Here is a 26,236-nt window from a genome sequence, read left to right on the forward strand (position 1 = left end):
CATTCTGCCTTTCCTTAAGGACCTGAGGGCATTGTACTTTCTGTGTGCACCTCCCTATTTTATGCTGACAACCCTGTGAAGTGATTAATCATTTAAAATACAATTTGCTAGTGCCCCATTTAATGATATGGACTTTTTCAATTTAACATCAAATATAAATCCATGGTTGTTCTTAAACTGCACTATTTGCTTAAATCTGTTATCTAGGCGTGCAATTTTTTCATCCACCATAACATGGAGGAATTCTATGTAAAATTTGCCTGTTGTATCAAGAATGGGGGTCATCTGATGTTTCACCTAGGGAAAATGTTTCTTTCTCATATGCTTCTTAGTGCTGGATCGAAAGTAGATTTAAACCTCGCCATCAAGCCTTGTGCTGCGAGGGGGATGATTGTGATACGGGCCTCAATGTAATAGGAAGTCAGGCAAGTTTGGTGTGTGTTCCTTTTTTTTAGAGTGAGCATGTGTGTTTTTCTACATGTGTGGCGTGTGCGCCTGAGTGGACACAATCACATCGATATGCACACTGGCTTGTACCCCATGGAGGACTGGCCAGCACAAGATGGGGCCTTGGTCAAAAAAATGGTCTATGGAAAGATATCCATATATGGAACATGCCTGGTGAATCTTTCCCAGCCTCTTATAGAAAGCTATCATGAGAAAATTCAACATTCCTAGGCAGCATGCTCCATTAGATAAAATACAGTAATTATATTAATGCAAGACTTTTGAGCAAAACAGGTACTCTCACCAAGGAGCACATCGCTAAATTAGAGGCTCTAAACATTTTTCTGAAGGTTTCTTATAACTTCCTGTTCCCATCAGGAGTTCCATCCTATCTTGGTTTCAAGTGAATGGCATGTTCTGCTGCTGTTGTACCTGTTCGTTATTTATGCAAAACTTTTCCATTTGTCTCAGTAACTCAGTTGGCTTTCCTGTGTGCCTTATTGTAATGGACCCAGATCATTATAGCATGGCCAGCTATATTTATAAAATAATATTTTATTAGTTATACCCCGCCCATCTGGCTGGGTCTCCCCAGCCACTCTGGGCGGTTCCAACAGATTAAAATACATTAAAAACATCATTTAAAAACTTCCCTAAGCAGGCTGCCTATTTGCCACTTCTGTTAATGGGTATATAGTGGTACCTCAGAAGTCGAATGGAATCCATTCCAGAAGTCCGTACAACTTCCAAAATGTTTGGAAACCAAAGCGCAACTTCTGATTGGCTGCAGGAAGCTTCTGCAGCCAATCGGAAGCCACGGAAACCCCATCGGACGTTCGGGTTCCAAAGAACGTTTTCAAACCAGAACACTCACTTCCGGGTTTGCAGCATTCAGGAGCCAAAAGGTTCCTCGCAAGGCATTCAGGATCCAAGGTACGCCTGTACCTGGATTCTAGCCTGTACCTGGATGCCCAGGTTTTGGTGGTGGCTATGGCTCATGCACCAACTGCACCCCTTGGTTGATATCAGATCTGCCCATGGTGATGCATGCCTTACATTACATTCCTGTTGGGACTACTATCTCTCTCTCCATGGATCTGCCTTTGAAAGGTAGTCAGAAGCGTCAGCTGGTCTAGTATGATATGGCTAGACTGCCGACTGCAGCTAATTACAAGGAGTATGCTACTCCTGTTAAAACATCACTGGCCAATGGTCCGTTTCCAGCCACAATGCAAAGTGCTGGTTATGAACTATAAAGCCCTGTGTAGCCTGCATCCAGAAGAGGAGGAGTTTGGATTTGATATCCCGCTTTATCACTACCCTAAGGAGTCTCAAAGCGTGATCTCCCTATCCAAATCTGTGGGCTAAGATCCTCAGGTGAGCATCTCCCCTCACTCATCACATCTGAAACATGGTTGGCAGTGACATGAGCTTTTTTTGTGGCTGCTCCCAGGTTAGATATGTTCTCTTTTTGCTGGCAGGCCAAGACCTTCCTGCTTAGACAAGCCTTTGGAAACCAAGGTGTATATGATGCTGATTACTGGGCAAATGTTTAAATTGCTAGCTTTATGTGAATTATGTATTTTAATTACAGTACTTTATTTTATATTTTGTAATTGATGTTTTTAAATTCTGCAAGGTACCTTGGAATCCCAACTTTGGAGAAAGGCAGTATATTAAATAAACAAACACTGAGCAACCACCACAATAAAGAGCTCATATTTATTGACAGACTGGAAAGCACTACACCCTTGTTTTGCCTCAAACGCAGACAGACAAGAGTTTCCTCAACAGGATTTAGATGAACATACAGGAATGACCAGCTCAGTGTGTGTGTGTGCGTGCACACAAAAATATTCTTCACAGGTAGATTTATAGACCATCAATGGGATATGATACTCAAGGCTGACAAAAACATGACAATATTAATTTCAAAATGTCACTTTAATAATCTGATTCAATACTAATTAAGAACAAAGTTAAACATTCATATAGAAAACGTTTGTTTAAGCCAAAAAGCCTGTAATTGGTAACATCTATTTTGGCAATATCAGAACAGATCATTAGGAGGGCCAATTATATTAATTTTGCAACTAAAATTGAAATAGATTTTAGCTGGAGCTTCTGGTGTCTCAAACTACAGCTTTCAGTATCGTACACTATAACACTTTTATACATTCAGTTTGAAAATGGTAACAGTATACTTATGTACAAGTTCTAAAAATATGCCAACAGGTACACTGAAATATTAACACATAAAGGGAAGATGAGGTGAAGGGGAGGAATTAACTTTTGGAGAACTTTATTAGAAAGAATGACAAACAAACATTTACACTAATAATGTAATTCAAATATAAAATTGGTGCACTGACTGTACACAATACACTAGCTTCAGAGAATGAAGCTGCTTTCAGCAGGGCAGCTTTGATATTTTTCACATAATTTTTTTTAAAAGCCCACTAACACAATGATTGTTTTAATGCTACAGTTTTACAGCAAATACAAACTAAAAATAGCAGCAGTTTCACATGGCATGTTTCCACAGGCTTTTTCCTGTGGTCTACGCAATGCCTAACAAAGTGCTCCCAGTTGAATACACAAGTAAAATTCACAATAGTTTACCTGACACCAGGTATGGTTCAGCCTGTTGGCCTTTGGCCTCTCCCCATGTCATTTTTTCCCTCCATTCCAAATAGAGTAGTTTACTCAAAAAAGCCCATTAGACTACTAGGAAAAGATCTTTCCCCTGAAATGCATTAAGAATGAGAAGCAGCAAACCACTATAGTGGTTAACTCTGGATGGTATACTATTCAGTGTAACTAAAAGGCTTGAAAGTTAGCGTCCTGGTATCTTTAAGGAGCAGGAGGACACATAGGGTCAGATCCAGACTTGACATTCTGCAACAGAGGAGTTTCTTCCATTCACAGAAAAGCCTGATACCCATTGGAGGCTTCTGCTGGACAAAAGCAGCAATTTTCTCCAATTCCACCCACAGCTCCCACACCACCTCCCACCATTTTCTGGAGGGTCCCTATATCCTCTGAAGCAGATTTTCAGGAGCTGCAGGGAGGGAGGGTTGGTGAAAAATCACATTTGCTCCTTCCTGTGGTGAGAGACCTCAATGAGCACAGTGCCACTCATAGGAAGCCTGGATCCTACAGTTATTTAACTGCATTTGGCAAAACTAAAATTGTAAAAGACTTCTTTATAACACCAATGATAGTGATTTAAAGAAACAGAATCCTCTTCCTCTCCTAAACTAGTCCAGGAATATTCCACAATCTTCCTGAAAGCTTTCTGGAACGGCCAATTCAATATATTGTCAGGCTAACTGAACGGTTCATTTTCTTTCCATTAAGACGAGTTGTTCTAGTCTGTGCTGTAGATCTAGTTGTCATTCGATCTGTAATTTGAGCTCGCTCTTCTGCTGCTGCTTTTGCCATTTGTGCTTTCTTAAGTTCCCTGGAACATAGAAAAAAAGGCATTTTTGCCACCAAATAACTTGCATCCAAAATCATTCTAAAGAGACAAGAACAGTAATTCAGGGTGCAAAGATTTTATTGTAACATTTTCTTCTGGTCTATTAGCAGAATCACACAGAGCTTTCTACAAGAATACACTGCAGCAGCACTGCTGGATCAGACCAAAGGCCTATCTAGTCCAGCTTTCCATTCTAGTGGCCCACATTTCTAAGTGGTGCACATAAAAAAATTAATTCACAGAAAATTGGGCAATAAAAATTTATCATAAAACCAAACACGACCTTAAAATGCATGTTGGAGCAAGGAATTCTGATATTTTATTGATATAAAATTCATCTGCTAATCCTGGGTTCAAGTATTAAGAGGGAGAAAACTACTTAATGTCCACTTTCTCCCCACCTCTATCACATCTTTCACAATGAAAGCAGATACAAAGAATTCATTCCATTTTTCTGCAATCTCATTTTCCATTAGTACCTTTCCCCCAACTTAACTAGATAACAGTCATTTCCTAAACTCTGATTTTGCCTGAATGGTAGTGTGTTTTAAGAGAGCACACATTTGATATTATGCTCTCTTCACCATCCTATAAATATACTTACCGTATTTTTCGCACCATAGGACGCACCGGACAATAGGACGCACCTTGTTTTAGAGGGGGGAGAACAAGGGAAAAAAATTCTTCTGCTCTCTGCCCAGCGCCCCTTCAGCGAAGCGGCAGGAAGCTCTGCGCAGAGAGTGGGAGAATTTTCCCCCTTTTGTTTTCCCGTTCTAAAACAAGGTGCCGTTTAAGGTGCGTTCAGGCGGCTACCTTGGAAGCCTGGAGAGCGAGAGGGATCGGTGCGCACCGACCCCTCTTGCTCTCCAGGCTTCAGGTTCCTTTCGACCTGCTCTTTGGGGCTGGCGGGGGAAGCCCACCACCAGCCCCAAAGAGCAGGTCAGGGAGCAGTGGCCATAGGCGCGCGTCACCTCTCCAGCTGGGAGAGGGTCGCGGGGGGCTGCTTTAGTCCCGTGCGTGCTCTACCGGCTGGAGAGGTGACGCGTGCCTATGGAGGCTCCTGCCATAGGCGCGCGTCACCTCTCCAGCCGGGAGAGGATCCCTGGGGGCTGCTTTAGCCCCGTGCGTGCTCTCCCGGCTGGAGAGGTGACGCGCGCCTATGGAGGCTCCTGCCATAGGCGCGCGTCACCTCTCCAGCCGGGAGAGGGTCGCGGGGGGCTGCTTTAGCCCCGTGCGTGCTCTCCCGGCTGGAGAGGTGACGCGCGCCTATGGAGGCTCCTGCCATAGGCGCGTGTCACCTCTCCAGCCGGGAGAGGGTCGCGGGGGGCTGCTTTAGCCCCGTGCGTGCTCTCCCAGCTGGAGAGGTGACGCGCGCCTATGGAGGCTCCTGCCATAGGCGCGCGTCACCTCTCCAGCCGGGAGAGGATCCCTGGGGGCTGCTTTAGCCCCGTGCGTGCTCTCCCGGCTGGAGAGGTGACGCTCGGCTATGGAGGCTCCTGCCATAGGCGCGCGTCACCTCTCCAGCCGGGAGAGGGTCACGGGGGGCTGCTTTAGCTAAAGCAGCCCCCCGCAACCGTCTCCCGGCTGGAGACGCGGGGCTGGGGCGGGGGAAGCCCGAGCTTCCCCCTCCCCCAGAACGGGACCCAGAGCCATGCCGAAGCTGCGCGCAGCTTTGGCATCGCTCTGGGAGCTTTCGGGGCTGGGGGAGGAGGAAGCCCTCCGCCAGCCTCCAAACCATGTCGGGAGACAGCGGGAAGGCGCGCTGCGCCTCTCCCGCTGTCCCCCGAGTTTGCGGGGCTGGCGACAGGGAGGAGCAGGCTTCTCCCCCCGCCAGCCTTCTAACCAAGTCGGGGGACAGCGGGATGGCGGCGTTCCGCCTCCCCGCTGTCCCCCGAGCTTGTGGGGCTGGTGGTGGGGCTCTCCTGAAGCCTGGAGAGCGAGAGGGTCGGTGCGCACCGACCCCTCTCGTTCTCCAGCTTCAGCGAAAGCCTGCATTCGCACCATAGGACGCACACACATTTCCCCTTCATTTTTGGAGGGGAAAAAGTGCGTCCTATGGTGCGAAAAATACGGTATGTGTTTTCCCTTTAAAGGGAGGGAAGAGAATACCTTGCATTTTGACCTCCACTTTGTAGAACCAAAAGCTGAGACCTAGTAGCTGTATTCATTAGGCATATTTAATACGCAAAGTTCCCCTAGTCCTCGTCAAACTTTGTAATGTCCACTTTTTGTTACTGGCATGTTTTGTCACCTCACAGACTAATTCTGGTCAAGTTCAATCTTAATACTGAGCTGTCACCCAATAGTTTGTAACAGCATCAACTGTTGCTGAGTGGATGCACAGGGACACACACGGATACACACACAGACACCATGCTGAGGAAGCTGCAACAAGGGCTACTAAAAATGTCCACCAGTTGAAGCTTTCAGGGCAAATATGCTGTCAAAAAACCTCTGTTCTCCCCTTCAAAAAACCCAGTAAAAAGGTTTTCAGCAATTGTTTGCCAAGACAGGCATTCCGTCAGCACCACTGAACCACACCTTTCTGGTTTAGTAGTAAACTAGGGACCACATAGCTAATGTGACTTGCATATCATCTGAACACTTTGTATGGTCTCATACAAAGGGAGAATTTGCACATATCCTTCCCATTCAGAGATGTACATACTTTCTCCTCCTTGGGAACGCAAAGCTCTCCCCATGGTAGATGCTACTGTATGAACCTGTTTCCTCCCCCCTGCCCCAGAGTACTTAGAAGCAGTCTTTACCAAATCACAGTAAACACTGTAAGAACCAGAGTTTCAAGCAGCTTCTATTCAGTGTTGGTATCTTGTTAAACAATACCTAAAGCAAAAAATATGGTGTCTGCTGTACTTCAAATCACTGGTGCTATGTTCGATGTGCTTCAAGAGAAGTTGCAAAATGTTTTATTTTGTTGCTTATGTCTGGAGTTAAATTAAGAGGTTACATAATAAAGTCTAGGTTTTCTTTTTTTGTAACAAGGAACAGAGTCTTCTGCTACTTGGCTCTTAATATTATTTCCTAGATTTCTGACACTGAAGTTGCCACAGTATGGATTCAACTTACTTCTGCAACAAAGAGTTTTTGAATTTTTCAGCATTCAGTTCTATTCGTAGTTGCTCAGCACTCTTTCTGGCAGTAGATAACAATGCAGAATGCTTGACTAGAGCTACTGCTGAGGGTCTTTTCTCTGGATCAGGGTTTATCATAAGCTGAAATAGGAAAGAGATTAAAATTAAGGCTGACCACCCTTCCCTTAAAGAACGTGCAGCATGATGCCAGGAACACAGATCACCTTCTTACCTTCAGTAACTCTAATAGCTCTTGACAAAGGACTTGTGGAATTCTAGGGAGTTTTCCCTGTCGAATTTCATGCCAATGATCCCCATTGGCTGGCAGTGGTTCGGCACCAGCAGCACACACCACAGTTAATGCAAGAGCAAAAATATCTGCTTTTGGCAAGTAATTGTAGTTCTGCAAAGGAAATAAAAGTTTACAAAATCCCACCAGAACAATATATCAAGGCATAGATCCTAAGTTTTCACTTTGTTCATGCTTTTACTATGATCATTTAAGTCACTATGAGTTCACCTTGCTGGAAAGAAGTGACTATTAATAAAGAGTTCTGCTTTCAGAAGGGGCCCTCCTGTGAATGTAACTCTCCTTCAATGAAGGAAGGATCCTTCCATTCATAATCAGAGGACCCAAACCCTAGTCATCAGTAAGATACAATTAATTATTTAACACCCATTAGCAAAACAGTGTTTACCTCTTGTAAAACTTCATTGGCCAGGAAACGACTATCTCCTTCTTCTACTTGTGGACTAGATATTCTAGTTACATGACCAAGGTCACCTACATTAAACAAGAATGGGAAGAAGGGTTATTTTCTCAAAAGCAAAAACAAATAAAAGGTTGCACAGGAAAATGTAACTCCATGCTCCCCTACCTATTTTGAAAACAACCCTGCTAGATGTCCATTCATCATCATCGCCTTCTTCAGATATAGTAGTTGGAATTGAAGTCCTAGATATGAATATATTACCTGCCAAGGAATAAAAATAGACATTCGTCAAAATATAATCTAGTTTCAGAATTTGCACCATCTGCTGGCTTCTTTGAATAATTAACCCAACAGCCTTCTGGGAAAGAAGCCAAATTTCAGGACAGCCAGCAAACAAGCATAATCTAACAAAAAAAAAAAAGATCCAAAATAAACTGAACAGCAGTTGGCCAGCTGTATGTTTCAGAACTGATTTCTTTCATTGTTTTCTGTATTCAGAATGAAAAAGTTTCCGTTACTAAGGTGTGGTTCACTGGTTATTTTACTACCACATATTCAATCATCTCTAAAAACACTTTCAATGCAGGAAATACCAGATCTCTGAATACTTACTGGGCTTTATATCCATGTGCACCAAGGACATTGAATGGATATACTTTAAACCACGGGCAACTTGTAGAAGCAAATCTTTCAATTCTGGTTCACTGAAATAGCGCATACTTCTATAGTTTTCGCTTATAGCATCAGCTAAACTTCCACCTAGAAGCAAAATTAAATAATGTAAAAGTAGAAAATTCATTTTCTTGTAGGCCAGAGGTAGCCAAGGTGGTGCCCTCAGGACATTTTGGACTCTCATTTTGTGCACACACCCTCTTCTACATTGTCCCTACTATTGGCATGGGTGAAAAAAGATGTCTGGAAGTGGTCTGGTAGCTATGGCTTTGCAGAGTTCATGAATTTGATTAAATTCATGCCAGCACATCTAATGGTATAGAATGATGGGAGCTATAGTCTTGCAACATTTGCAGGGCACCATAATGCTACCTTGGTTCTAAGGCCAATGCATGCTGTGTTTAACAATACTTAGCATTTGTATAACACTTTTAAAGTGCTCAAAGCACTTAACATGTATTACCTAGATGTAGTTCTTGCAACAATAATGTAAGGCACATATAGCCAGCATGGTATCTTCCAGATGTTGTTGGGTTACAAATTCCATCAACCCGAGCCACTGTGGCCAGTGATGACAGGAATTGTAGTCCCAAAAACATCTGGAAGGCACTGCATTGTCAAGGAGCTAGTAGGCTGTAGGGGTTCTATCCAATTCCCTGGGCCACATGTTCGAGAGATCTAGTCTAGGGTTAAGGGACAATAACAGACAAAAGAAAAGAGACTCTAAAAAAGATACATGAGTAAAGCTATATAAGTACAACCACATATTAAGCAAACCAGATTATTTATATTTTTGTTCTGAAATATTCTAGACTGGGTATTGAATTTTTTCTTGGAATGAAGATCCCCAATTTATGACTCAGGAAGCAAGTCTAGTTAATCAGCTGAAATGTTTGTAAGCACATTCACTTCCTGCCTATTTAAGAAGCTCACAAATTCTTTGAATTTTGTTGTATCATAAATTGTCTAAAGTTCATCTGATCTTTTACTTCTACAGTGGTGCCTCGCAAGACGAAATTAATCCGTTCCGTGAGGCTCTTCGTATAGCGGTTTTTTCGTCTTGCGAAGCAAGCCCATTGACAGCTTAGCGGATTAGCGCTACAGCTGTCAAGCGGCTTCCAGCAATCAGCTGTTAAGCGGCTTATCAGCGGAACAGCTGATAAGCGGCTTAGCGGCTTAAGAAAAGGGCGAAAAAAGCGAAAAAACCCCGCGGGGGGATGCAAGATTTTTTTCGTCTTGCGAAGCAACCCCATAGGGGAATTCGTTTTACGAAGCGCCTCCAAAACGGAAAACCCTTTCGTCTAGCGGGTTTTTCGTCTTGCGAGGCGTTCGTCTTGCGGGGCACCACTGTACTTGCTTTATCCTAACTGTAACCACATGTGTTTGACATTAATATAAAATGCTACTGATTCAGAGACTAAGATGAACAGAGCACTGCTTGTACAAACTAAGCTCCAATCCCCACTTCTGCCTCTTGCACACTCCACAAAAGCCACTTCTTAAAAGGTGAATGACCCTCCAGAACAGTGTGTGATGGGGCATGGGGGGCTTCAGCAGGATGGAGCAATCAAGAAAATTTGCTAGGTTGTCTTCTACAAGCACAAATGCCTTTCTGCTCATGTAAGACATACCTGGCTGGGTCCAAGCCAATGGCTGCAATCCTGTACCCATGCTTAAATTCCATTGAAAGAAAAAGGACTTAGCAAGTGCACCATTGACTTTGTTGGCAAATAAGTCAGCAGATCTCCCTCCCCTTTCCCAGACAAGTTTAGCATCTTACTACAATTATGTTCCCTTAATAACCAGAATTCATAGTAAGGTAAATTCAATAGGAGCTTTACTTACCATTACAATACTCATTCTGTATAAGCATATGATCATCTTCTGCCCAAGCAGAGAAATATCTGACTACATGTGAATGCTGTCCCAAAACTGCATGAGCATAGACTTCTCTAAGAGCATTTTGCCTGTGATATTAAAACAAATTAAATAAAGCTTGAAACTGGTTTAAGGAAGCAAGCATAGAATGCTGGTCACATTACAAGAGCAGTTAAGTTTTTTGAGTTGGAAGAGGTATGAACTATGGCATAGGGGTGCTGTATTTGTTATGCACAGGTGAATGAATGATAGTTTTGCAACTATAAACATTTCAGTATTGTAGCGGCAAAGACAATACGTGAACAAATCCTTACATGCCTTGATGGGATTATTTTAAAAATGAGTATGTGCAGAGAAGTGAAATACAAGGACATAGGATAGTTTACTTTTAATTTTTTACTCACTCATCAATTGAGCCAGCCAAGGGTTTCTTAGAACGCTTTATTGCATAGATGCAACCATCAAGCCTTTTCACGCATTTGAATACTGAACCAAATTCTCCAGATCCAATCTTTTCCAATTCATGAAATTCTGTTGCATATCGTGATTTCATATTACTTTCTGTTATGCTGATCCGCTAAAAGGATTGAGACAAACAAGTTTGAGGAAAAGGGCTTCTTAAAAGGTTAATCCTATGGATTTCAATGGAACTTTAAAAATGCTTACTTAGGAATAAATGGGGATTGTTTTTTATTTTTATTTACCTTGGCAGGTCTCGTAGTTTCATCTTCAGGCTCTCCATCACTTGCTTCCATATCTTCACCATAGGAGCTGTGACACAAACAATAAGTAAAAGAAATGCTATGCAACCTTCACTTTCATCGATAAGTTACATTTTACTTTCCAAGCAATTTAATCAAATTCACGAACTGTGCAAAGCCATAGCTACCAGACCACTTCCAGACATCTTTTTTCACCCATGCCAATAGTAGGGACAATGTAGAAGAGGGTGTGTGCACAAAAAGTCATGAGGGAAGCTGTGCTGCATTGAGGTGAAGTGATAGAACGTTTGAATAGATTATGTCAATTAATATTGTGCCATGCCAACATCTCACCGCAGTAAGATGTGTGTTTGTGTCAAATGCAGGGAAGAGAGACTGCTAGGAGTCAGACTCCTAAAAAAAGGGAAGCAGAACAGCTATGTAAAAGGTTACGTTTAGGCTCAAATTAGACCTCATGCTAAAGGTGAAGGTGTCAGAATTTACTGTATTTTTCGCTCTATAGGACACAATTCTTCCCCTCCAAAAATGAAGAGGAAATGTGTGTGCGTCCTATGGAGTGAATGCAGGCTTCAGGCAGCTATCCGCAAGCTCCAGGAGTGGCAGCGAGGTTGCGTGCAATCTTGCCGTCGCTCCTGGACCTGTTTTAGGGGCTGGGGTCCCCCAATGAAGCCAAGACAGCGAGCGGGATCCACACTGCTCGGTGTCTTGACTTCTGCCAAAGCCGTGCGCAGCCTCTCCTGGCTGGAGAGGTTGCGTGCGGCTAAAGAGGAAGCCAAGACAGCCAGCCCCCTTTATTCCCCCCCTAAAAACTAGGTGCGCCCTATGGTCCGGTGCGCCCTATGGAGCGAAAAATACGGTACCCATGTTTCCCTGGGCCCCACTGTAGCAACAACCAAATGTGTAGAATGGAGATGAAGAAACTGAATATAACATCAGCAGAGAAAGAGCTATATTTGCAGCCCATGTTTAGCAATCTGGTTTCACCTCAAGATTTACAAACTAATATCTCACAATGTTAGGCAATGTTACAAGTTCTGCTGTACAATTTTAACCACTTGTGTTCTTAAAGCCTCCCTAACTCTATACCCAATTCTTCACTTGAAAATAAGGATAGTTAAGTACAATCCCTTCATTGACAGGATTGCTATCAAAAGTTTATTTCTTAAGCAGTTTATCAATGACCAGCTCTAGACACTTACTCATTCCAGTGTGTTCTCTTTCTCCTACGACACTGCCCAACTGATGACTGAAGGAAGAGAGAGTCTGGAGTGAAGGGATTAATGTTCACGTGAGGTGCTTGCCCCACATCAGATTCCTGTTTTACTAGTTTTCCAACATTCATAAAGAGAGAGCCACCTCGGAGTTTAGCTGAACTTGATCCCATTCCTTCAGCTCTACAAAGTAAACTCTGAAAAATAAAGGAAACAAGTAAATTAACAGTTCTGTTCCATGTTGACTTAACAAGTTAATGATTATTTGGAATTTAAACGAATGAATAATCTTTCCAAATATAACATTTGTGCTTCCCCTATGGCAAATTACTATGGCATAAATGGGTTTCCTATTCATTGTTTCATATGTAAAATCTAACTGATTTTGGTTATCAGAGCAATGAGCAAAGCAGAACTAAACACACACACACACACACACACACACAAATACACACCCCTCTCCTCACCTGCAGGCTTCCTAAGTTCTATTAGACATATTGTTTAATCAGTTTTTATCTTGTTGTTCCTCCCAAAAGAGCCCAGAGTAGAAAACATAATAGTATCATTTACAGCATGCTAACAACACCTAAAAACTATCACATTCTCTCAGCTAATGATATGGACATAAATGGAAGTTGTCTCCACCCAGCTTTTCAGTGACCTGTTTTTAGCCACAACTCACCCTCACCCCCAGAAGCTTTCTGAAGTGTTTGGGGAGATGCCAAAGGAGGAAAGAGTCATCTTCTGGCAATCCCCTTCTAGTGGAACTTCTTGGGATCCAAGGCAATAATTGGTGTGAAACGCTTTAAATCAACAGCATTTCTGAATCAAGAGTTTCTTTGTTAATAGAAAAGAAAAATAGTTCTGGCAAACAAACATCTCTCTCCCACCCTTTCTTTAAATCACAGCTGGTGTTATAGGCATGCCACAGAATGCAACACAAGGTGTTGATCAGATAATACAACTATTAGTTCATAAAATCTTCACCTGGATGAAGAGCAAGACCTGATCACCTCCTAAATATAGAAGGCTAACTAAAGATGCTTCTGTCCAGCTCTTGCCATTACACACTTAGTTATACATTGAAGTTGCCTACTTAAAATCAGCAGAACAGATGTACAACTCCAACCAGTAAAACACTGTAAGCTACACATTGTTGGCTTTGACCAGTTATTGACAGAAGGAATTGCTACAGTTTTTAGATAACAGCAATGTGCAAGACTAGTTGTCCATGCTTACTTTCATCTTGCAGCCAAGAACATGTACATATCAACCCACGTTAATCAAATCTGCCAACTAGGTGAAAGAATTAGGAGTAACTATTAGTATTATTAAAATCTGTATACTGCCTTTGAGCTGTAGATCCCAGAGTGGTTCACAACATAAAATCACAATATGAAAACCACAAAACACATAGTAAAAAGTAAGAACAAACTAATAATCTCCTCTCCCACAACACATTTAAAAGAGCATCAGACGTTAATCAGCCAAAGGCCTGGTTGAAGAGGAATGTTTCACCTAGCAGCTGAAGGTGTATAATGAAGGCACCAGGTGAACTTCCCTGGGGAGAGCATTCCACAAGCAGGGAATAACAGCAGAAAAGGCCCGTTCTCGTATTGCCACCCTCAAGACCTCTCATGGAGGCACACAATAAGGGCCTCAGAGGATGACCTCAGGGTTCGGGTAGGTTCATATGGAAAGAGGTGTTCCTTGAAGCATTGCAGTCCTGAGCCATTTAAGGTTTTATAGGTCAAAACCAGCACTTGAAATTGGGCCCAGAAACTAATTGGCAGCCAGTGCAGTCGGGCCAGGATTGGTATAATATGCTCAAACTGTCTTTCTCCAGTAAGCAACCTGGCTGCCGAATTCTGCACCAGCTGAAGTTTCTGAACCATCTTCAGAGGGAGCTCTGTGTACAACGTGTTGCTGTAATTTAACCTAGAGATTACAAGAGCATAGACAGCAGTAGTTAGGCAATCCCTGTGCAAGTAGGGGCAGAGCTGAGCCACCAGTCAAAGCTGATGGAAGGCACTTCACACCACTAAGGCCACCTGAGCCTCAAGTGACAGAAATGCAACCACAAGTACCACCAAGCTATGTATCCGGTCGCTCAGAGGGAGTGTAACCCCATCAAGAGCAGGCAACCTCCCATCCATCCTGTTTAGGACAGCCCACTAACAATTCCTCAGTCTTATCTGATCTAGTCCATTACAGAGGCAAGACAATGGTCCAGCACATCCACTGCCACACCTGCAGATGTAAAGGAACAGAACTGTGTGTCATCAGCATATTGCTGACAACATACTCCGAAGCTCCAGAGGACCCCACTTAGTAGTTCCAAATATAAGTGAAAATACACTGAAGGCTCCATGGGACTGAAAAATACTCCCCAAGCACCATCCCCTGGAAATGTCCACCCAAGTAGGACTGGAACCACAGCAAAGTAGTGCCACTCACCCACTATTAGGACTGCAAGCGTTAATCAATGAACTGGTAAATTTGACAATAAATAAATGGTCTAGAAAGTCATACCTGAGTCCTGTTGATGTAGATGTCCTTTATCCTTCTTACCTCATTCAAGTTTACTAAAAATCACACAACTAAGAGATGACTTTTCTTTCCAGTTTGTAGTCAGAGCCAACAGTTTGCCATACACTGTGGAAGCTATTACAACTTTTGCTCAACCACAGGCAACAGAAGAACTCAACTGACACCATATACAGCAATACAGTACTGAAGTATCTTGACCTTTTTATTTTTTTGATCCATTATGACTCTCATGCCATATTCTAAACCAAAAGAAAGCAGACATCCAAAGCCCCTCATACATACAAATAAACTGCCACCGTGCCACCAATCACCAAACTTTCAGTGTTATACTTGGCCACTGACCGGTTGCTTCGATATAGTTTCAAAACTCTGATAAAAGCCAGGTTCTCAGAACATAAATGGTTTCATTTAGGCCCACACTGGCAACAGCAAATATTACACATTGCTGAAATTGTGATACTTCTTTTTGTCTAGTTGAGGGTGAAAAAGAATCACCAATAGAAATTAGCAGTATAGCATTTTAAAATAATAGTAATATGTAAGAAAACTGTGCTCTCTGTAAGATGTATTTGAAGTATAATATGCATAGTGCTCATAGAGCAGTGGTGTCCAAACTTTTTTCAAAGAGGACCAGATTTGATGAAGTGAAGGGCCGTGAGGGCTGAGCAAAGGGCTGACCAAAGTTACAGTGGACACTCGGGGTTGCGAACGTGATCTGTGCGGGATGCATGTTAGCAACCCGAAGCGTTCGCAACCTGCAGCGGCACATCTGCGCATGCGCGGGTTGTGATTCAGCGCTTCTGTGCATAGTGCAATTTAGCGCTTCTGCACATGCACGACCACTGAAACCCAGAAGTACCCTGTTCTGGTACTTCCAGGTTTTGGTGGGTCCGTAACGCAAAAAAATGCAACCCGAAGAGCGTCTGTAACCCGAGGTATGACTGTATTGACCTTTTTTGAGGATTGAAGTTGTTGAGCTTTTTTTATGGTTGATCTTGTTGAGCTTTTTTAGCGTTTTACCCCAGAAAATAAACTGGATTAAACTGACCAGTGGGCCAGATTAGGCCCCCAAAACAGACTTTGGACATACCTGGCACAGAGGCTACTTAAAATAAAATGGGGATGAAAATTATATAGTTATTCACTGCAAAGTTCATATTATATTGTTAACCAGAAAGTGTAATCCTATCTACCATGCAGTTAAATCTAATGAATAAAGAAATACCAGCTCCTTCAAAGGAGAGAAGGTGGTAGCCAATTTAGTCATTGTAGAACTTCCCTTCACTCTCAAACATAACCAAGAGAACATAACGTTAATTGGTTAGATCCAAAGTTTTCATACCATATATACAGAGTTGGCTCTTCAGCTAGCCCATAGTAGCATGTGTGGTGAGGTCAATATCCCCTCCCAACACTAGTACTGCCGCTGATTACTTGGACTGGGCTTAGTAGCAGGGATGTCAGGGCCTCATGGGCACATCAGTGTCAGTGTCAGATTAGGCCTCAACCTTGCTATCACTTTATCCCATCTATTATCAATAAATTATGACCCTCCCTTCACCAGACAGTCCTAGGATGGGCTAAAATTAAAAATTCAGAATTAAAAACTGTTAAAACAAATAGTCACAAGAATATGGTGGTTGCTAAAAACATTTTTATGTGTCAAATGCCAAAGAGGTGCATCTTCAGCATGCACCCAAAGCTGTAGTGTGAAGGTGTCAGACGTACCCCTGTGGGGAGGGGATTCCACAACTCAGGAGCTGCCACAGAGAATGCCCTCTCCAAGGCCATCTTCATCTCCCCCCCATATACACAAACAAACAAATACAAACTTCTGAGGACAGCAGAACTACCAAAAGTGCTTCCTCCAAGGTGGTTTGTAGGAAAGGAAGCAGCCTTTCAAATATTTGGGGCCTAAATTGTTTAGGACTTTAAGCACTTTAAATATGAGTGTGACCAACTTGAATTAATCCCAGAAACAAACTGGCAGTCAATGATAGGCAGCAGCAGCAATGGTGGTGGCAGGAGGGTGGCTCCCTGGTTCCACCCCATGCTGCTAAGACAATTATTACTTACTTGCATCCTGAGTCTAAAGTTAGAAAACCCAGATTCCCTCTTACGACTACAAAGCCAAAATATTTTTGGAGACACAATAAATTCAGCTTCACGTATGAAATTTTATTTATCTACAATACTGGCATTCTGCTCATCCAGTGCACTGATTGGCAACACTCAAGAGCAATTTTACGAAGTTTTTTTTTTAAAAAAAAATCTTACAAAAAACCCAGTCTCCTCCTACATCCCAACCAGACATCAAAACATGAATAATAACCTCTCCATGATCTTAGGGAGTAAACATAATGGCACAGAAGGGAAAAGCCCTCTGTTCCATGGGCTGCACCATTTAGGGTTTTAAACTTAGAATGAGAAATGCAGGGGCAACTAATTTGAGTGCTACATTATCTTCTTTTGGAGCAACTTAAGTTGTGTTTCCCATGAAGTTCCATTGTGTGTAACAGACCTTGCACACATTTCTCTTGAAACAGAAGCCCCTTGTGTTTTCAGTGTTCCTCAGTGCTTAGCTCTGGAGCATACAGAACAATTCCAACTCATTGGTGTTCTTCTCCAGAGTGACCAAGGAGCCGATCCTCAGTGGCTGACTCACCTCCTTTTTTCCCCTCTGGCTCCAATCAGCACAAAGGGCGAGGAGACTCCTCCTCCTCAGTGGCTAAAAAGCTCCTCTTTTATACTGATTCAAGAGCTCTATGAAGCGGAAGACAGAGACTCCACTGCAGAGATAACAACAGGTATTCAACACCACACCACCCAAAACCCCTGGACCACAACAACTTAATTACCAACACTTTGAATTGTGTGTAGAAATGGACTGAAAACAACTGCAGCTGTTTTAAGATAGGAATGCAGGAGCATTTAGTCGCATCCTTACTTCTCAATATGGATCAATTTAAATGTCAAGAGCAAAGAAAGCCCTGTGTAGAGCACACTGCAACTAAGAAATTTGTCACCATGCCCAGGTCATAGATGTAAACACCCTGCAAATTTATCTGGCAAAGTGCTATATAGCACTCTCTTTTTTACTTATTATATTACTATTCCATCCTTTTATTCAAGAAGCTTAGTCACTGAAGCTGCAATTCTATGCCCATTTACCAGGGAATAGTTAAGTTCCTGGAACTTACTTCCAAGTACACATGCATAGTATTATGTTTTTTCTATTTATATGCCTCACTGTATATATTATACTCAAATTAGTTCAATGCAAAACATTGTCTCACTTTATCTTCACAGTAATTCAGTTGAGTAGCTTGCCCAGAGGCATCAGGTGAGCGTCATACTTGAGCAAAGATTTGAACAGAGAACTCACTGGCCTAGGCTCTACAATCCACCCACAAAGACAGTTATGAGACAACATTTAACAAAATGTATGCATGTATCATTAAAACAAGCAGATGGCCTTCCAATTCATTCAGTTATCTAATACTTCTATTCCTCTCAAGATTCTTTTACATGGACAATAATGGTATCATAATAATATTTATTATTATATATTATTACATTCATGAAAACGTTTAAAATTTAAAGCTGGAGTTTAAAAAAAGCTAGTGAAAAAGTTTTCTTCCCTCTCTCAACTGTTACAAAAGCAGTTTGATTTCATGATGTAAAGGTGAGTGTTTTTTAACTGCTCTTCTGAATGTAAACATTTCAATTTCACTAAGCAAACTGGAAAGACAGTCTCAGGGCTCAGAAGTGTCCAGAGTAGCTTTCTTGTGAGGACAACAAACAGCTGCGGCAAACTGGCCCTGCATCTTGCAATGTGGGTAAAAACTATTTTAGGCACAATTTGTAGCTCAGTTACATAATCTTAACGGACAATCTGTGGGCAGGGCTTACCAAAGTTGCCAATATTTCTGTAACAGGCAAGCTAGCTTGTTATGTAATAAGCACGATGTACAGGCATGGAACTGGAAAAAATTATTCAAGTATTTGGCACCAACTTATGAAGTGTAGCTGAATGGAATTTATGTTTAAAAGGCTCTCCAACCAATGAAATCAAGCAGCAGCCATTGTTTAGTTGGGAGTATTCTGCACTTTACAGTGCTGGCTGCTGTTAAAAGGGCAATCCACATGTAAACAGTGCAAAAAGGAGAAAATACGCAGGTACACCAACATGTTGCCTCTGTTTATTGACGATAACCTGCTTCACCAGCTGCATTTGGTATATACCTAGATACCAAGGCAGCCACTGAAATTTCATGGGGGCACACCACACTTTCAAAGCACTGGGCTTCACCTGCCAACTATGGTTTGCATTTGCCAACAGTCTCTCATTTCAACTTTCAACATGTTTTGGAAAACGGTCTGATGGCAGCTCTTAATTTTAAACGAGCGAAAAGGCTGCATGGGCGGACCATACGGATTCACTTCTCTCTAAGTTGCCAGTTATGGGGGGGGGGGGGACCGACAAAGGCGAAAGGGGCGTGGCACCTATTCCTCAGAGCACCGCTAGTTGCATTGTCTTCCCTTTCCCCCGAAAATAACATTTTTGCTCTGATCAACCCAAAACGGTCTGCAACAAGCTTCTTAAAGTAAAAAAAGCGAGGCAGCCTCTAATGCCTGTTTCACGGACTACATACTACGCGGGGTGGTCGGCCAAGGGAGCCGCCCGGAGACCTACCGAGCGCCCACGTGCTCAGACGGAAGCGAACCAAGCCGCGGCAGCGACTGAATGGAAACTCCCCGGCAGAGCCGACACGCCGGTGGGGTAGCCTAACCTTTCCCCCCCCCCAAGCCCCGCACCCGCCACTGAGCCTCCGGATCCCCCCTCTCCTGCAATTGTCCTCCGCTCGTCCTTCCCCCTCCTCTCACCTTCGGCGTGTGCGGGGTGTCGAAGAGGCGCAGTTTGCGGAAAGTCTTGTGGGGCGGGGTGTCGGGATACTCGGGCAGCGCAGAAACGGGACCCTGGTGGCCCCGGCACGGCAGCACCCGGGAGCGCGGCGGCGACGGTCGGCCGCAGCAGCGGCGGGGTCCTTTCAGCGGCGGCGAGCCGGCCATGAAGTAAGCTCCGGGCGATTTCACGGGGGACGAGGAGCCGAAGCCCTCCTCTTCCCACGAGTCTCCCTCGTCGCCCGGCAGCGCGGGAGGCGCCAGTTCCATCGCGACCTCCTCGGGCGATCGCGGCGGCGGCGGCGGCTCCCTACGCCGAGCCGGGGTATGGCTCACGGAAAGCGGGGAGTCGGCCTCCTGGAAAGCCGAGTCTTCCCCGGTGCTGTTGCCGCTGCCGCCTTCCTCCTCCTCCTCCTCTTCGTAGCAGTCTTCCTCCTCCTCCTCTTCCTCCTCGCAGTCGCTCCCGCCGCCCGAAAAAAGCAGCTTCTGCCGGATCGGGGCCGCTGCCCGACGCGCCGCCAGGCGCCGCGGTCCCGCGACCGGCTGCTGCGGCGGCTGCAGACTCAGGAAACTCATGGCCGAGATTCGCGGGAGGCCTGCCCTTGTTCAGACGGGACGCTGACAGGAGTAAACCACGCCTCCCTGCGCTGAAATGCCCGTTCACACGACGCGCGACCCGTGCCTCGCCTGCGCGCTCCTCCACGAAGCTCCGGCTCTTGCCACAGCAGCAGCACACTCGCCCGTTCGGACTCCGCGGCTTTCCCGCGACCGTTAGTCACGTGCCAGGTCACGCCAGCCAATCACGCACGCCCCCTTCGTTTGAAAACATGGGAGGCGGGAGGCGGGGCTGTGCGTGGTTGCGTCAGACGGCAATTTGGCGCGAATTCGGGGTTGGGAGTAGGAGGGGCGGGCGTATTCTAATACCGTTCTTATCCTGGAGGGGCTCGAGCTCCGGGGGGACGTTAGCTGCGCGTGCAGCAGGGCCAGCGTTTGAACTGGAGCTCGTGCAAGTCCAGAGGAGGAGGAGGAGGGGCAGCAAGGGGGCTTCCCCAGGGTGGGGGATGGAGACAGTAGGAGCAGCAGCGCCTGCCCGTGCGCGACGTGACTCTTTCTGACTCAGCTGCAATTCTCGCCGTCTGTATTTGGCCGAAACTGGCTTGCTGCTGATGTAACTGTGTGTCAGCAACAGCCACCCGCTGGAGGGTCCCTTTTACCTTCGGCCTGACAAACTGGTTTGGCAGTGAGCCCGAGGCTGTGATCTATAAATCATCCTGACAGTTTAAAGGCTGCATGGGACACCTCCAATGCGCTTTCGAGAAGCGGCCCGCGGCCCGGTCTAAATCGGTTTGACCGCAGCTTCGCCGGGTCTGAATAACGTGTGGATCAATCGTCTGCTGCTCTTCAAAATTATCTGCCTGTGTACCCACCGTGTGGTATAAAGAGGCTAGCTGTCTCCGGGCGTCGCAGCCTCGCTCACCGCAAAGCTCATTCAAGACTCTCTGGACGGGTTGCTTTGCATCAATAAAAGCAAAATTGTTGGCGCCAACAGTTAAAAGTATTCGGGTGGTGGGCTCGAGTTAGCTGTGGTTACATTAGATTCCAGAGGCCCCCTGGTACATGTATCCTCCGAAGGAGGTTCTCCTCAGAGGCGAGCGTACGCGCTGGGATTTTTAAATGGCTTCGCCCCAGTTAAAAGGAAACAACTCGCAGCCACCAAGAGAGGCAGGAGCATCGCCCGGCCTGCGCAGACAAGAATTCCCTGCGGCCAAACACTTCCACTGCGAAGGGAGGAGCGGAGCCGCCTGCCTCTCCCAACAGCAGGGTGGTATTGGTTGCGGTAGAGAAAGACGGCCTTTGAGGAGGAAGAAATCAAAAGGAGACAGGCTATTCTTCGAAAAGGAGCAGGGCATTTGAGTGTGAATTTCATCAAGCGTGTCATCTTTCAGGACGCGTTAAAGAGAGGGAAAGACTGCTTGCAACACTGTCTTTTGATGACTCCGGTAGGAACCTTCTCCAAAGACACGCCCAAATGGGTTTAAATCTAAGCACTTCCAGATTTTCAAAAGGAGCACCTCACCCTTGCTGCTATCCCAGCTGAATAATTAGGCATCTAATGTGTATGCCTCGTACCTAGTGCTATTTTTCTATAAATGGTGGAACTTGCCACAAACACCTCTCTTGTTCTCTTATAATAGCAATGGCACCCGCCTGAGAGGTGACCAAACTGAGTTTTGACTGAAAAAAGCCCTGCTCCTACCACTGAATCACACTTCAGCATCTTGGGCTTCAGCCCTAGGCACATTTAGCAGAGAGTAGGCCCCAATGCACAGCCACAAAGTATTTTATAATCACACAAGGACCACGGTTGAAATCCCCCTTCAGCCAGGAAATATGCTCACTGTGTGATAAGTTACCATCTCTCAGCCTAAATTGCCTCACAGGGTTGTTTATATGGGAGGAAACAACTATAATTATCATGTTAACCTTGTCAGAAACATGAGATTTAAAAGCGGGTGGCGGTGTAGTCTAAACCACTGAACCTCTTGGATTTGCTGATTAGGTCGGCAGTTTGAATCTGTGTGACTTGGTGAGCTCCCATTGCTCTGTCCCAGCTTCTGCCAACCTAGCAGTTCAAAAGCACACTGGTGCAAGTAGATAAATAGGCACTGCTGCAGCGGTAAAGTAAATACCGTTTCCATGCATCTGTCATGGTGTTCTGTTGCGCCAGAAACAGTTTAGTCATGCTGGCCGCAAGACCTGGAAAGCTGTCTGTGGACAAACACTGGCAAAAGTCTATTGCCTTCTTGACTCCTTGTTCTCAACCAATATATAGGAATGATGTGCAGCCTACACATGCTTCCTCAGGCATAAGTCCCATAGAGTTCAATACAGGCTTGCTCCAAGTATATATGCATTGTGGCTTTATAAAAAGCCAATACATGCACAGTGTAATAATTGTTCTGCCCTCTTTTTGATCCTTTCTAATATCTCTATCAGTAGGTACTGCACTATTTGTTTATGGAATACAATCTTACTTGGCTACAAGTGATCGCCAAAGAAGAAGAAGAAGAATTTTAAAAGCACCTGCACATAATGGTTATGGGCTGTTCCTATTTTGTAGGCTTCGTCTATAAGAAACAGCAACTTGCTGTTTAAAATAGGTGGGAGACTGGATGGAGAGCTGGCAGTGAGTGAGGGATGTGAGTTAACCTGGCTTTTGAGTGTGAGGTGAAATGTTGAGGAGCTCCGGTTGTGGTGAGAGTATGAATGCAGCTCACAAATGTGATTGGTGGGTATTTGGTGATTGTGCCATTTCAAATGTAACATTCTGCTTGGAGCACTAACCAACCTTGTTTCACAAACAGCTTGTGAACAAACAAAAAAGGGCACATTACACTAAACATTACAGATAGATACAAGTAATGTTATGACTGATAAGCTCTCATGGGCTAATTTGACCTTGGTGCTCTTAATTATCTGTTCATTATCCTGGTCAGTCTTTGCTGAATTGATAGCAATGTTTGCACCGGCCTTTTATTTAACCAAAGCTAATCATTTCAGCAATGTTGTGTATCCAACAACTACTCTCCTAACTAGAGGAAACTGTAACGATGCATTTAGGACCTTTAGTCTGGAAAAACATCCAGGACTAGGAATGGAAGGATCTGACATTTTTTGTTCTTTCAATTTCTCATTCTTTCCATCTTAAATTAAGTTCTCCACATTTCTGCAGCAATCTGTAGATTAAAAAACAACAATAATCATTAAAATTTGTCAGCATTGTACTGTGAATTCCATTCTTTGTGTCACTCCTGGTTTGGAAAGCACTGGGTTCCATACATCTAAAAACAATACTGGTCTTCCTCCTAACCATTAAATAAGCAAGGAAGATGCAGCATCTCTTGGGTAGGCAATTTCAGTTTGATGCCTATGCCACACAAACTTTATCCTCTGAACTAGTCCTGCTCTTTGACTAGTTGGGAAGTCATTTATCAGGCATAACTGAGTGAGGTGCAAGTTTTTACACTCTACGTGCTATTTGGGGACAATGGTTATTTTATTCTGTTTGTTGTACTGCAAATTCAATACAGCTTTGCAGTATTTGCAATTATAGCTCAGTTTGGTCAAGAGACCTTGCCAAGCTCTACCTTTGTCCTCTACAAATGGTTGCAATAAGGTGTTCAGACAAACATATATTCAGTGCAACACTGCTGGAAAGATACATTGGCAGATATTTAAACAGACCCCCCTAGACTGGAGTTAAAATTGTTACTAATCCAGCAAGTGTTAGTGTCCAGGATCTATGGGATGGCTCTCAGATTAGACTGGAAATAACATGTAGGTGTCACGGCTTGCATTTTTAAAGTACAGAAAGTATTGGTTTAAAGTGCAGAGATCTTTTCTATTCTGTTCTGGATAAGGTTCTGAAACTTTCTCTCTGTGATAGAAGCTGGAGGTTTCTAGCTGACAAGTCAAGTTTCTCTTCTGCCTGGTAAGCAAAAGGTTCCTGATGTTTGGGTTATTCCTTCAGAGAAGCTGAGTCAAGTTGATTCAAACTAGTCCTTTTATCTCTTTCTCCCAAGGTCATGCTTCCTATAACAATAGGCCTGAAGGAGCCTGGTTTGACTTTCTCTTTCCGTCTTGGTTCTCTCTACTTTGTTTCTGTGTGGTGATCTGTACATAGTATGCTGAAGTGCCTAAGTTTTTAGTCTTATTGTTAAGTTTAAGTTAAGGTTTTACTGCAACTGGGTTATTAATGACTATGCCAATCCTGAAGAGTTGGATTTGTGACTGTTTTGCTATTCACCTTCAGTAAATAATTACTGGATGAAGCTGGTTGCGTATGGTTTATTTTTTGGAATCCTGCATCGTGCTTACTCTGCTAACTAACGTTGAGGTTTGCTCTGGATTGTTATGGAGCAAAACCACAACAGTAGGCATCCAGTGCACTGATGCTGAAAGGCAGATAGGTGTAGGTTTTTTGGTACGTGTGGTGTGGAACTGCCTGATGACAGTCCTCTCATCAGATTTGCATTTAACCGAGTTTACAAATATCCACATACTGTAGAACTATATTCCTGCCGCCTTAGACATGCCAGATGGAAATAATGTTGGCCATTATGAAAGCTCTATAGAGTCAGACTTGTCTTGCAGCTCTGGAAAGTACATCAGTGGACTAGTAACTTGACAGCTGCATTCACTTTTGAATGTACAGTATGACTTATAACAGACAGCAATACATGGATATTAATTTGGTCAATCTGTCCAGATAAATGACAAAATAAAGGAAAATACTCTCTTCTTTCATTAGTCAGTGTTTTTCCTGCTTACGCAACAACAAAAGATAATAAAATTTACTAAATACAGGTATACTTTAAATACCACCAAGTTGTAAATTTTCCCAGATATGATAGGATTGCACTGTAAACTACTTACAACACAATTCTCTGCCTTTACTCAGCAAGACAATCCTATTGAATGCAATTGGCCTTATTACAGGTAAGAATATATGACTGCAGCTGTAGTGTTCCGTTTTGCTGCTTAAAGTTTATTTTTATTCTTCTCAGACATCACAGCCTTCAATCCCTGACATCCTCCCACTGGCAAAATTGTCTCTTAAAATTTAGTATTTGCTCCTGTGGGTGCGTGTTCATGTGCAACAGCCCATAATCTTGCAAAGTCAATATTGATATTCTCCCAACAGGAGGGAATGCTGACCTTTGATTATAGTGCCTTCCCATATAAACATTACACAGATCCTAGAGGACTTTGTAAGGAACTTAGAAAAATCACAGATAACATAAGTAATCTTCATTGACTACTCGCATATTTCTTCTCAGCAGAACTGTAGCAAGAGAAGTCTAGATTATTCCATGCTCTAAAGAGTCCCATTTGTATCTCCTTGCCCTAAATTATTATTGTAGAGGCAGAGATCTCTTTGGAACATTCATACCCCCAAAGAACACTTGTCACATAGTCAGCCGTGTGATGTTTACACAACCAGAACCAAAACAGTCACATTCCTTTGGGAGTAATCTGGTTTTTTTGGGGGGGGGGGCTGTTGTCAGTTGTATACTACTATGCTCTTATCTTGGTCTCTGGCACCACCCAAATTAAGGATTTCTTTTGAGGAGGGACCATAGCACAGTGATACAGCACATGTCAAGATGCAATCTCTTGGCTCTCCAGTTAAAAAGGATCAGGTAGGTGATGGGATAAACCTCTGCCAGAGACCCTGAAGAGCAACTACTTGTCAGAGTTCACAGAACTGGGTTACATGGACTAATAGAGCTTTTATAAGGCAGCTTTATGTACTATTCTGCCTATAGTGAATTTTATGTATGTCCAGCTTATTGCCCTTAATAAGCCTCCCAGCAAATGGATATCTACAATCTGAGAAGTATAATTCGTTCCAAACTAAACATGTGACATTACTACATGGGAGGAAGACATCAAAGTAACTTTTGCTTTGCAAATTATATCACTAATAGGCATATAGTGGCATAGCCTGTATCTGGTCCTCCCCTGCTTCTTGGGATATTCCTGCTGCTTTATTACACTAATA

At 43.8% G+C, this 26,236-nt stretch overlaps 1 protein-coding gene across 1 annotated transcript; it reads right to left on the reverse strand.

Annotated features, from left to right (window-relative positions):
- Positions 1-2,372: 2,372 nt before the first annotated feature.
- WEE1 (WEE1 G2 checkpoint kinase) lies at positions 2,373-20,462 on the reverse strand. Its single transcript, XM_081918337.1, has 11 exons — positions 19,654-20,462; positions 12,205-12,413; positions 10,988-11,054; positions 10,688-10,860; positions 10,251-10,372; positions 8,346-8,492; positions 7,899-7,994; positions 7,719-7,804; positions 7,253-7,423; positions 7,016-7,161; positions 2,373-3,910 (listed from the first exon to the last, which is right to left on the reverse strand). The coding sequence occupies exons 1-11, from the start codon at positions 20,245-20,247 to the stop codon at positions 3,760-3,762; spliced, it is 1,962 nt and encodes a 653-aa protein (XP_081774463.1). The 5' UTR covers positions 20,248-20,462; the 3' UTR covers positions 2,373-3,759.
- Positions 20,463-26,236: the final 5,774 nt, after the last annotated feature.

This window comes from Podarcis melisellensis, assembly GCF_964234715.1.
Source record: "Podarcis melisellensis genome assembly, chromosome: 1".
In the NCBI taxonomy this organism is placed as follows: domain Eukaryota; kingdom Metazoa; phylum Chordata; class Lepidosauria; order Squamata; family Lacertidae; genus Podarcis; species Podarcis melisellensis.